We start from the raw sequence: 12448 nt of genomic DNA, 5'->3' as shown, positions 1-12448 counted from the left end.
TACAAAAAAAAAACAAACTTTTATTTATCTTTTCAAAACAATATAAGGAAGAGTATCGTAAAATGGGACAATTTTGATGGATTTTTGGTAGAAAATCTGATTATTTCTGCGTTCTGTCTGAAATATTTTTATTCTTTATTATCAGTTGTTGAAGAATTATTGAAACGGTTACAAATTTAAACTTTCATGGCACTGAATTTGATCTTTAAGAGAATTATCGTGAAAAGAAAGGTCATGAACAGAAGATACAGAACATCATCTTGCATAGCTCCATTGTAGCCAAAATTTAAATTTATGTGAACAAAAAAGCATATTTTTATAGCATTTGATGGTCGGTAAAATGATCCAATGAGTTTTTGATCCACATAAAAAGAAATATAGTCTAGCCAATGCAAATCTATGTCTGTACCAAAAAAATAACGTCCCATCTTCATAAATTATGACCGCAAATTACTGTATTTTTATGATTATTAGTCCCATTTATCATTGCACCTTTGAACCCCTACCGCCCACACAAAAAGGCAAACACACATGAATCTTTAAAAAACACAGAGAGAGATAAAGGAATCGTCCCACCACCGATAACGACAACCTCCAACAACATATTTGTCGGTTCCATCGCTTTACTTCGAAGCATCTTGTGTGCAAAACCGAGCGAAACAATGACTTCGTGGAAGCATGCTGCTCAGTCGGAACGGAACGGAAGACTTACTGGTGCCATGGGAACGATGTGATCCTTCTCTTGAATGGCGGTTTTTGCGGTATCTTTTTCTTCGGGTGGTAACACGTGGAGCGACACAAGCGATAAGATTTGAATAATATGATGATTGCCGTGGAGCCCTGATAAAAACTGTTTGTACAAAACAATAGATTTCATTTGAACAATTGCATATTTTACAACAGGTCAACCATACAACAAAAGGTATTTTTTCAATTAACTTAAGTCTATTCTGTTGTTTGAAATTGATTATAAATGACTTTTTTTATAATTAATTGTAAATGGCATTTCTATATAAATAAAAATTGAATGTTGTTTGTATGTCACGAAATGGCTTACGGACGGGTCAACGGATTTGGATGATTCTTTCTCTGTTTTATTCGTTAAGGGATCCGACGTGTTTGTGTGTATAAAAATCGAGATATATTCACCAGGAAAGTTGGAAAAACGAGACTGAACGAAACTGTCATTTTGTATGGGACGATCCATAACGTTTTTTAACAACCTACTTGATGGCAAGACGAAGTATGCCGGGACCACTAGTTTATTATAAAATTGAGGGTTCTTTCCAAGTAACAATGGAGATTCCAACTTATTCTTTCATTGTAGATTTGCACAATATTCTTCTTCTTCTTCTTCTTCTTCTCCTTCTTCTTCTTCTTCTTCTTCTTCTTCTTCTTCTTCTTCTTCTTCTTCTTCTTCTTCTTCTTCTTCTTCTTCTTCTTCTTCTTCTTCTTCTTCTTCTTCTTCTTCTTCATCTTGACATTAACGTCCCCACTGGGACAGAGTCGGCTACCCAGCGTTGTGTTCTAAGAGCACTTCCACAGTTATTAACTGAGAGCTTTCTTTGCCTAAGTTGCCATTTTTGCATTCGTATATTGTTTGGCAGGTACACTAAAACCTTAATTTACGAAGTCTTTTTTTTTCGCTACCTCAATTTAAGTCACTTTTTACAAGATGAATTCAATTTACGTCACTTTTTTTACGCAGTGCGTAAATTGAGTTTAGACAATTATGTGGAAAATTATGTACCGTCGGACGGGGCTACTTTGGACAATCACCTTTTGTATTTATTAGCAGCGTAAATATTAATCTGAGCAATTTTGTGTCTTCAGCACTTTTATTAACCAATGTATGCTCTACCACTAGGCATGATTTTTTCTTGGAACAACATCAACAATAACAGGATAAACAAGAAAACATTTAAAAAAAGCCCGAATGAATATTCACAAGGTAGAAAACATTGGCTATACAAACATTGTTTGAATTTTACCCATGTCGTGGAAACTTATTGGGAGCATCACAAAACTATCGAATCGTCATGTTTCATGAAAATCTTGTAACTTACTTTGCTTAAAATTGTTGTTTTATTTAAATAATTGATCAAAGATCTTATTTTTGTGACTTTTATTTTTTATAATATTTTGGTTTGTGTATTTTACAACATAAAAAAATAAATGTTTTGAAGTGAATAGACATAAAACACACATATTTCAATACGTACCAATGCCAAATTCACAACATAATACTTAAAAACTATGTTTCGTCATATTTTACATGAATTTGTAGTACAGAACAGTTGCATCCTTCAAATGCTTAAATTAAACTACTCTTAAGCCAGCTCTAAACTTCTAAGAAGCTAAAAGCATATTACAAAAGCAAACTTACTTCTTTACGATCTTGCTAAACTTTACTTCATAGATTGCGTTTTTAATGAAAATTACTTACTGGTATTAAATAAGTTACCGGTATTAATGTGATCCTTCAACATATCGTTCATATAACAGTAAGAATAGAAAAAAAAGAGTTTTTGTACATAACTCATTTATCATCGCAGTACCGAATTGTGTTTGATCCTTCGACCTTGACGCTTGCTCTTGCGGGGGCCGGCGATGAGGGCAGGATCAAACATGTCGCGCGTCGATCGAGTAAAGTGAAAAAGTGCCGCTTTCGATTAGTTCTTTTTGATCTTCCGACGTTGACGCTTGCTCCTGGGCAGTGCGTCAAGAAAGCCCGAGCAGTCGTCAGTTGTTTTCCCTCACGGGTTGCACGCCTATTTTCTCTGAGTGCTTTTATATAGCCTATTAAACGAGTGAAGTTCAAAGAGGATTGTTGCTGCTCAAGGATGACGGATCAATTGGTGAGCTCGTTTTATGCTACTGTTTCTAATCTATAAAATATGTATGATTGCACCCTTAATCGTTACAACGGTGAGACGTAAATATGATTTTTCAAAAAAATATGAATGGTTCGTCACTGTGAGTGTCGACATAAACTCTGATTCATAAATTATTTATGTCTAATTTTTTTTTATTCAAAACACTTTCTTCTTTTTACCTTTATTTTTGTAATTAAAAAGAAACTTTGAATGGTTCGACACTTCAAGTGTAGACTTCCAAAAGGTTCACTTTATTCAACAAACTTTGAAACGTTCGTCACATCAAGTGTCGGCATATTTTTTCTCTACATAGATGTTGTTCATATCAAATGAAAATATTATATTTACATATAAGCATGTTTATATCTCACAAATAATTATTTATCATGGTCTAATCGCTTATCAAAGTTAATCCTGTGACCCAACGATCCTTCCCATTAACAAAAATCCCTCCCAGTAACCTTTGTGGAGATGCAGAGGCAAACACGGTCTCCAAATAGCAAAGATTACACACTAACATTCCTTCCCTCAATCCCACCTGACTGCAAGGACGTGGCCGGCGCCGTTATTGACCATGTATAAATAGAGGCACTAAATTATGCACACTGAAGAAGATTATGGCCAATCGCAGCCGAACTTCCAGTTGATTCTTTGTGCATTTTCTCTGACTTCGGTCAATCACGGAATAGCAACAATTGATATGTGTAGTCAGTCTAAGCTAAGCTAAGCTATAACTCATTTATCATCGCAGTACCTAGTAGTTACGTCGTTCGTTCATGTCGTTTGTGAAAACCGAGCATCCGTAACTGATAATTTCTGGTTCCATTTAAGAGGAAGTTGAAAATTTTAGTTTCATACTGCAAACTGAGAATAGTGAATGACATGTTTCGTTGAAATTTGTTATATATGTATAATTGATACTAGCTTTGCAGTTTTCTACATTAATTTTATCAATGAAAAACGTTCAAGGCAGCGTCCATTTATTACATTCACGAGACGCGACGGAGACAAGACATAACACTTATCGTTCTTACAAATCGTCAAAAAGTTTTAAAAATTACCTTTTCGTCGACCGGTTTCGGGCGCGATATAGCCCATCTTCGGGACAATGTCCGACTGATTACGCTGTATTTTCGTACGGTGTTCGTACTCGTCCAGGTCGAAGAGATGTTACGTAATTGTCGTGTCTGCTAGATTTAACAGACACGATGTGATGGGAGGGTTCGTGTCTGTTAAATCTAGCAGACACGACAATTACGTAACATCTCTTCGACCTGGACGAGTACGAACACCGTACGAAAATACAGCGTAATCAGTCGGACATTGTCCCGAAGATGGGCTATATCGCGCCCGAAACCGGTCGACGAAAAGGTAATTTTTAAAACTTTTTGACGATTTGTAAGAACGATAAGTGTTATGTCTTGTCTCCGTCGCGTCTCGTGAATGTCGTGTAGTTCTTACGTTAGTGCAAACTATAAAAATGAGTAGTCCACAGGGCTGGCATCAACTCGCACAATGCGCGCAAAGAGCAGAATTTAACCACTGCACAAAGAGGAGACAGACGCGCGCAAAGTGTAACAACACGAACACAATGAGGGCACGCAGTAGGAAAGAGAGTGTAAGCGATTACGCAAAGAGTAATGCTGACGGAGTGTGTTGGCAAAACATGCTCAAAGTGTACACAATTTGGCTCTTTTTACCTTATAACATGGGTATTTTTAAAACGAGACCAACGAATAGATGTCGGATATCGATGTCCGTAGTTGTTTTGGAATTCAAGATGGCGACTTCCGGTTTGTGAAAAGCGGTTCAAACCCATGCAATATGGGTATTTTTGGAACGGGGCCGACGAGTAGATGACGGAAATCGATGTCCGGTGTCGTTTTGGAATCCAAGATGGCGACTTCCGGTTTGTGAAAAGCGCTTCAAACCCATGCAATATGGGTATTTTTGGAACGGGGCCGACGAGTAGATGACGGAAATCGATGTCCGGTGTCGTTTTGGAATCCAAGATGGCGACTTCCGGTTTGTGGAAAGCGCTTCAAACCCATGCAATATGGGTATTTTTGGAACGGGGCCGACGAGTGGATGACGGAAATCGATGTATGACGCCATTTTGGAATCCAAGATGGCGACTTCCGGTTTGTGAAAATCACTTTGAGCCCATGCAATATGGGTATTTTTGGAACGGGGCCGACGAGTAGATGACGGAAATCGATGTCCGGTGTCGTTTTGGAATCCAAGATGGCGACTTCCGGTTTGTGAAAAGCGCTTCAAACCCATGCAATATGGGTATTTTTGGAACGGGGCTGACGAGTAGATGACGGAAATCGATGTCCGGTGTCGTTTTGGAATCCAAGATGGCGACTTCCGGTTTGTGGAAAGCGCTTCAAACCCATGCAATATGGGTATTTTTGGAACGGGGCCGACGAGTGGATGACGGAAATCGATGTATGACGCCATTTTGGAATCCAAGATGGCGACTTCCGGTTTGTGAAAATCACTTTGAGCCCATGCAATATGGGTATTTTTGGAACGGGGCCGACGAGTAGATGACGGAAATCGATGTCCGGTGTCGTTTTGGAATCCAAGATGGCGACTTCCGGTTTGTGGTAAGCGCTTCAAACCCATGCAATATGGGTATTTTTGGAACGGGGCCGACGAGTGGATGACGGAAATCGATGTATGACGCCATTTTGGAATCCAAGATGGCGACTTCCGGTTTGTGAAAATCACTTTGAGCCCATGCAATATGGGTATTTTTGGAACGGGGCCGACGAGTAGATGACGGAAATCGATGTCTGACGCCATTTTGGAATCCCCGTTCCAAAAATACCCATATTGCATGGGTTTGAAGCGCTTTCCACAAACCGGAAGTCGCCATCTTGGATTCCAAAACGACACCGGACATCGATTTCCGTCATCTACTCGTCGGCCCCGTTCCAAAAATACCCATATTGCATGGGCTCAAAGTGATTTTCACAAACCGGAAGTCGCCATCTTGGATTCCAAAATGGCGTCATACATCGATTTCCGTCATCTACTCGTCGGCCCCGTTCCAAAAATACCCATATTGCATGGGCTCAAAGTGATTTTCACAAACCGGAAGTCGCCATCTTGGATTCCAAAATGGCGTCATACATCGATTTCCGTCATCCACTCGTCGGCCCCGTTCCAAAAATACCCATATTGCATGGGCTCAAAGTGATTTTCACAAACCGGAAGTCGCCATCTTGGATTCCAAAATGGCGTCATACATCGATTTCCGTCATCCACTCGTCGGCCCCGTTCCAAAAATACCCATATTGCATGGGCTCAAAATGATTTTCACAAACCGGAAGTCGCCATCTTGGATTCCAAAACGACACCGGACATCGATTTCCGTCATCTACTCGTCGGCCCCGTTCCAAAAATACCCATATTGCATGGGTTTGAAGCGCTTTTCACAAACCGGAAGCAGGGCTGGCATTTACTCCCTCAATGCGCGCATTGTGCTATTTTGGAGCCCCAACACAAAGAGCAAAGCCGAAACGCAAAGAGCGATGCAACTAGCTCAAAGAGCGGTAATGAGAGAGAAGAGTGTGTCTACAGTACATCATAAGGCGATGCCGACGGATAGTGTTGACAACAAAACATAAAATGTATTGATGTGTAGTGCACAGTGTTCTATAACCAGACTGGAAAGAAACCCTCTCATGTCATTTGAAAACAAAACTTGAACGATTGTTTTCCATGACAGAGCTCAAAAGAAAATATTTCGAATTGAATCATTATCTTATTTCACGAATTATATTACGCTTAGATTGGTTATTTCCAAACCCACTCCACTTTTGTGAGGCTTTTTGAAAATTGTTAAAGACTTGTCACACCTTTTATCCCTTGAAATAATTTATTTTGTCAAATCAATCAATATTCAATATCAATCAATATTAAATTTAAATATAATTTAATTTATGCGCAATATCTGTTTTCTGTCAAATTATCATTTTAATTCCTTTTAAATGAAAAAGTGTTTCTACCAAATGGCAGGTAAGGGTTTCTCCTGGTTGAAATGCTGTTGCTGCGAGAATCTGTTTTGATTTTTTTAAGCTTAACATTCTATAAAGTCCTATAGATATATTTCAATCGAACAGCCCATGGACTTTCATTCATTCATTCACCGGATGAATATTAAGTGGATGAATGTGCAGCGAAATTGTTCATTTTTTGTAAACACGGCCCGCAGTAAAGGTTTTCTTCCCGCTGGAAGTTGCAGCGTGACGTCATCGTAGATTAGTTCATTCCGTGAAATTAATATGGATAAAAAAAACTAAATTCAATGTATGACTCGGTTTGATAAAGTTTCTCATTTTCATTCACGCTTCCGCGAAATGAAATTGAAAAACAACTGCTATAATCTTATGTTGCATGGAATGCAATGCACTGTATTTAACTAAATGCCAAGCACTTGCCAGTCGTTCAATATTACGTCAAATATTTGCAATTCGGTAAAATAACAAACGCAAGACGCATTGCCACCAAAACATCACATTTAAAATGTCATCTTTCACATCACATGGACTTGTAAGTTCACTTAAGCCTTTTTCAAATGTTTGTCTTCACTAATGTTTACATGTCATTTGAACTGAATGTACGGAGTGTTTTCCGCAAAGCCAGTTTAAACATCGAAAATGGCTTCGAAAAAACAGTCGGAAGTTAACTTGAGTGATTTTTTTGTTAGCAAAAAGTGGATTTCCAGCGATGGAAGAGAAGTGAGATCGCTTTGTTGTGTTTTGTGCGGGGATCCCAGTAAAACATTCAAGTGTGAGTCGAAGTGGAATCTCAAACGGCATCTAGTCACAAAACACAAAGAAAAAGCTAAGGAGATCGGCTTAGACAAGGATTTGGAGGATGAAAACTGCGACCCCAATGCACAGTCGTTCAAAAATAAGATCAAAGTATCTTTTTGGGTGGATCCGAACGACCACAAAAAGCGGATGGTAAAATGGGTCTCCGTTGGCAACGTCCCGTTGAATTTCTTTAATCTGAAGTGCGTGCAGGAAGTTCTACATCCGATAGAAGAGGGGATGAAAATTGGCCACACCAACCGACATAACATTTTACAATATGTCCATGATTGCACGGTTAATGCTGTAAAACACATTTCCTTGGAAATGCAAGGTAAACTCATTTCCATCAAAGCTGATTTGGCATCCCGGAAGGGTCGGACTATCCTCGGTATTAATGCGCAATTCATTAAACACGGGGAGATAGTTGTGCGTACATTGATGATGGCAGAAAGATTTGAAAAAAACACCGCTGAGAATATTATGGAGGAAATTTTGAGAGCATTGGCAACTTTTGATATTCAATTGCCTCAAATATACAGCATTACCACGGACAACGGCAGTAATATGCTCAAAGCGACCAGACTGACTCGTAACCTCCAGGAACTCAACGATAGCTGCTTGGATGAACGTGAGGAAAGCGAATACGAAGATACGGATGCAGAAGGAGATGAAGAATTAAGTGCGGATACCGATGAGCCAAATTCCATTGATTTGTAAGTATATACATTGCCCACACTATTATGGATCACCTATTATTTGGGGTCATACACAAATTAAGTCACCCTCCATAGGGGGGAAAACTTCGGAGGGCTCATACAGTACCATAACAGGGAGGGGGGCGGATGGTATCAAAAAAGTTGGAGGGTTGTACTTTGTGAATCGAACCGATTTATGTGATTCGTCTGCAGTCACTTTCGAACACAGTAGGCATGCATATTTGAGAAGTCACCATACTCATACTGACACATAGAGTGATAACTCTCGAATAGTTCAAGTGACAGAGTCGTGTGTGGTCAACAGTGACTCCAGTCGAGTCGTTTTTGATAGACACGACTTATAAAATTAACCCATAGCGTAACATAATTTGTGTATCATCCCCTTAGTTTCCCTGCTCTACGTGTAATTACAATGCAATTGACCCAAAATAGTGGGTGACCCATAATAGTGTAACCACTGTGCTCGATATGTAATGGTTTTAACACGATTGCTGTTATTTTCTATTATAGCGAAACTACAGAAGAACCATCTGAATCGGACGCGCTGTGGGATGACGATTTCCACCTCCAAGATATGAAAGATGATGAGCTGCCGGTAATAGAAAAAGCAAGTCTCACGGGAATCAGATGTGCGGCACACACGGTACAGCTATCGGTGCTCGACGTACTGAAGAAAGATACAGTGGCTAAATTTCTAACTAAAACTCGAAAACTAGTCAAAACACTTCGAGCACAGCCGTATGGAAATATGTTTAGACACGATAAAACGAAAAAGCTGCCTTTCTTCGACGGGGATACCCGCTGGGGCTCATCACACCAGATGGTTGACTGTCTGCTTCAACAGCAAGACTTCATCATTAGTATGCTGCCACCAAACTTGCTGAAGGATTACAGCGCCAACTATTGGAAACGGGTAGAACAGTTTGTTCTTGTTACAACTCCTCTTTACGTCTTGACTAAGCGCATCCAGGAAGAAACAATGACATGTGGACAACTTTTCTTGTACTGGAAAGAGTGTTGTTTGGATTTAGAAGTACTTCAAGACACACTTGCTAAACAACTACTCGATGCGTTAGTGGAACGTAAACCGATGTGGTTCAACAACCCTGCTTTCTACGCAGCGTTGCTTGTAGATCTACGGTTGAACGAGTTTGACCCACCAATTCTTACAGCGGAGCAGAAAGAAGAAGGCATAGTAAGTGATTGTCGTATAGTTTGCTAATATTCTATATATTAATCAATATTGAACCTATTTTCTCTATAGATGCATATGTTGGCTACATGGAAATCCATTAAAGCTGTCACTGGAAAGCAAAAAATAGAAGTGGAGTCGACTGCACCAACATCATCCAAAAATACCCCTCTAAAACGTGTCCAACAACTGCTTTCGGCCAGCAAACAATCGAAACCACCGGATATCTCTGAAATGGAAAAGAAAATCCGACGCCTCTCATTGGAACCATCTCTGCCATTGGAATGTGATGTGATTGAATGGTGGGATAAACAGTACAACAAAGACGTTGACCTTGTACAACTCGCTCTCACCGTTTTGCAACTACCCTGTACACAGGTGTCGGTCGAACGTTCGTTTAATGGATTGGGACAAATTTTGTCTAAGTTCAGGACGTCTCTTGGATCAATCCCTTTGCAGCAGATACTGTTCTTGAAAGCGAACGATAATTTTATTGATTCCATTTATATGAACTTCGCTTGATTGCGATTTGCGCAGCATACGTGCGCATTCCTTTTTTAATGAAATAAAACGTTAATGGTTGAATTCAAGCGTTACTGATTATTTCCTTGGGAGTGGTGAAGAATGTTTCTAATTGAATATGCCCGAGTTTTTGTTGGAAGAGCATGATTGGAGTAGGAATGATCTTCGTAGATGTTAAGAAATATGTAAGACTCATTAATTGAATTCTAGGTGATTGAAAATCGAACCATTCTTTCCACTTTGAAAAGGTAACATAGGATAGAGGGGGAAGGAACCATAATTGATTTTGGAATTTTCAATAGCAGTTTTTCGTTCAAATTCAAAAATTACAGGAAAATTGGTTTACTGTATTCCATTCTTCAGCCGAAACACAGTGAACACATTTTCATCAATTATTTTTCAGTTTTAAACAGAACAATTGCTTTTGGAATTTCGATTTATATTTATATTGTCAATATGCCTTTATATTCTCAATATGTTTGAAATATTACAGAATGTGATTGACGTTGCTTATGACCATGGGCCATCAGACCCAATTGACAGTATTTGCTTTTCATTAATTATGAAGCTTTAAACTTAATTCGCCAGTTCATTCGTCTCCATGTATTTGTTATGTCTGATTTCACTATAACTATGAAATACTACGACTTTGACTATAATATGAAATACTATACTATTAAATACGATCAATAGTATGGTTAATCTTATTTGTTAGATTCTATAACACTTGCCCGAATGCATTACTAGCCTGAATGCCACATGCCCGAATATGTCAAGCTTGCAGCACTTCCGGATAAAATTTCCCTGTTGGATAAGATTTGATTAATCATATTCTTTTTTGCCTTTCAATTTATTTATTGAACCGAGTTCTGTAAAAAGTAAGCATTGAGAAAATGGGCTGTGAAGTTTTCAAATTCGTTTTCCATACGAATATTCAAAAGCCTCACGATATACGAATGTGAAAATGGCATTTTTGGCAAAGAAAGCTCTCAGATAATAACTGTGGAAGTGCTCATAAGAACACTAAGCTGAGAAGCAGGTCCTGTTTCAGTGAGGACGTAATGTCAAGGAGAAGAAGAATCAGAAGAAGTAGTCTTATAAGTAGCGGATTGTTTAATACTGCCTTAACTGCCGTTACACACATAATTGTCCCATGTTCCAAAATACGCAATCGAGAAAAACGCGTTTAAAGATTTTAACACATTTAGGCCTCGTATTGACCAGGTATGTGGTAAATTAAATTAAAATCTTTACAATAGTATAAAGAATAGCGTGTTCATTTGAGTCAAGAGTTTTTATTATGGGAAAAAAGTAAATTTAGCTATGAAATGCAAAGTGGGACTGTTATGCCTAGAAATACGTGGTTTTTGGTAAATTTCTACGCATAACAGTCCCACTGATAGTAGTGACCAATTATGTGCTAAGCATACTGCTGTAGATCACCGTTCTTAGGTATAGATTGTACCGAATGTAGAGGACGTATATCCTCAAGACTATGTTAAGGCACCTAATGAAGGCTCAAGTGACATGTGCCAAACGGAGCCACTTGTGAAGAAGTGAAGAAATACGATTTTTTAGCTTGGGATGGAAAGCAAAGTTTTCTGTATGTGTGATAATGAGAAAATGTATGAGTTTAGTGAAAAAAAGAGTGGATGAGTAAGGTAGGGAGTTTATAAGATGTTATAAATTCCTATATAGACTCTTTCAGCTGCAGGCTTGACAGAAACTCATCTGCGAATTCAAGGTTGTTATGTGGAGTAAATATTTTTCGGAGATTCGCCAATATAATGGCCACTTCCACCAGTGAACCGGTATTCATTACTCAATGCAACTAAATTATCTTTTGATACTACTGAAATTAATATACATGAAAATGTATCATAGGTCAGTCTCCAATCCTGTTAATCTCATTGTTTCTTTAAGTCTTTTTGAGGCTTACCAAGTTTCAATTTGGTAAATTTATTCCGTGGTCATTATATTACGCTGATTGAAGTTTAAATAAAAACAATTGTTCAACTTTGACATGGTTCGATATTGGCAACACATTGAAATACTTCCAAAATAAAACTGGCACTATATCTGTAGCAAAATTTATAAAGCTCCTTAAATGAATGTTGAAATTTCATACTACTTTTACTTTGTAAAGTTTTCAGAAATTCGTTCGACATGCCGAATATATTTACATTTTTTGTTCACCTTGAGGCAATTGACCAGAGCTAACTGTTGTTTAATTCTGCGTATATCAATTAATCTGGTGGCAAAAGTCCTTAATATTTAAATAATAAAGAAATTTGAAATAGTTTTTCAAAGCCA

The 12448-nt window shown here is 38.4% G+C and overlaps 2 protein-coding genes across 2 annotated transcripts in view; both read left to right on the top strand.

Annotated features, from left to right (window-relative positions):
* Positions 1-12448, top strand: part of LOC23687692 (5-hydroxytryptamine receptor) — a 206583-nt gene that overhangs the window by 35730 nt on the left and 158405 nt on the right. The window lies entirely within an intron of this gene.
* Positions 6282-11058, top strand: LOC110677723. The gene is made up of 3 exons (XM_021848922.1): positions 6282-8418; positions 8932-9616; positions 9686-11058. The coding sequence occupies exons 1-3, from the start codon at positions 7547-7549 to the stop codon at positions 10133-10135; spliced, it is 2007 nt and encodes a 668-aa protein (XP_021704614.1). The 5' UTR covers positions 6282-7546; the 3' UTR covers positions 10136-11058.

The sequence above is a fragment of the Aedes aegypti genome, chromosome 3 (assembly GCF_002204515.2).
Source record: "Aedes aegypti strain LVP_AGWG chromosome 3, AaegL5.0 Primary Assembly, whole genome shotgun sequence".
Lineage (NCBI taxonomy): Eukaryota > Metazoa > Arthropoda > Insecta > Diptera > Culicidae > Aedes > Aedes aegypti.
The sequence above is the reverse complement of the archived record's forward strand: the minus strand, read 5'-3'. Positions and strand labels throughout refer to the sequence as shown.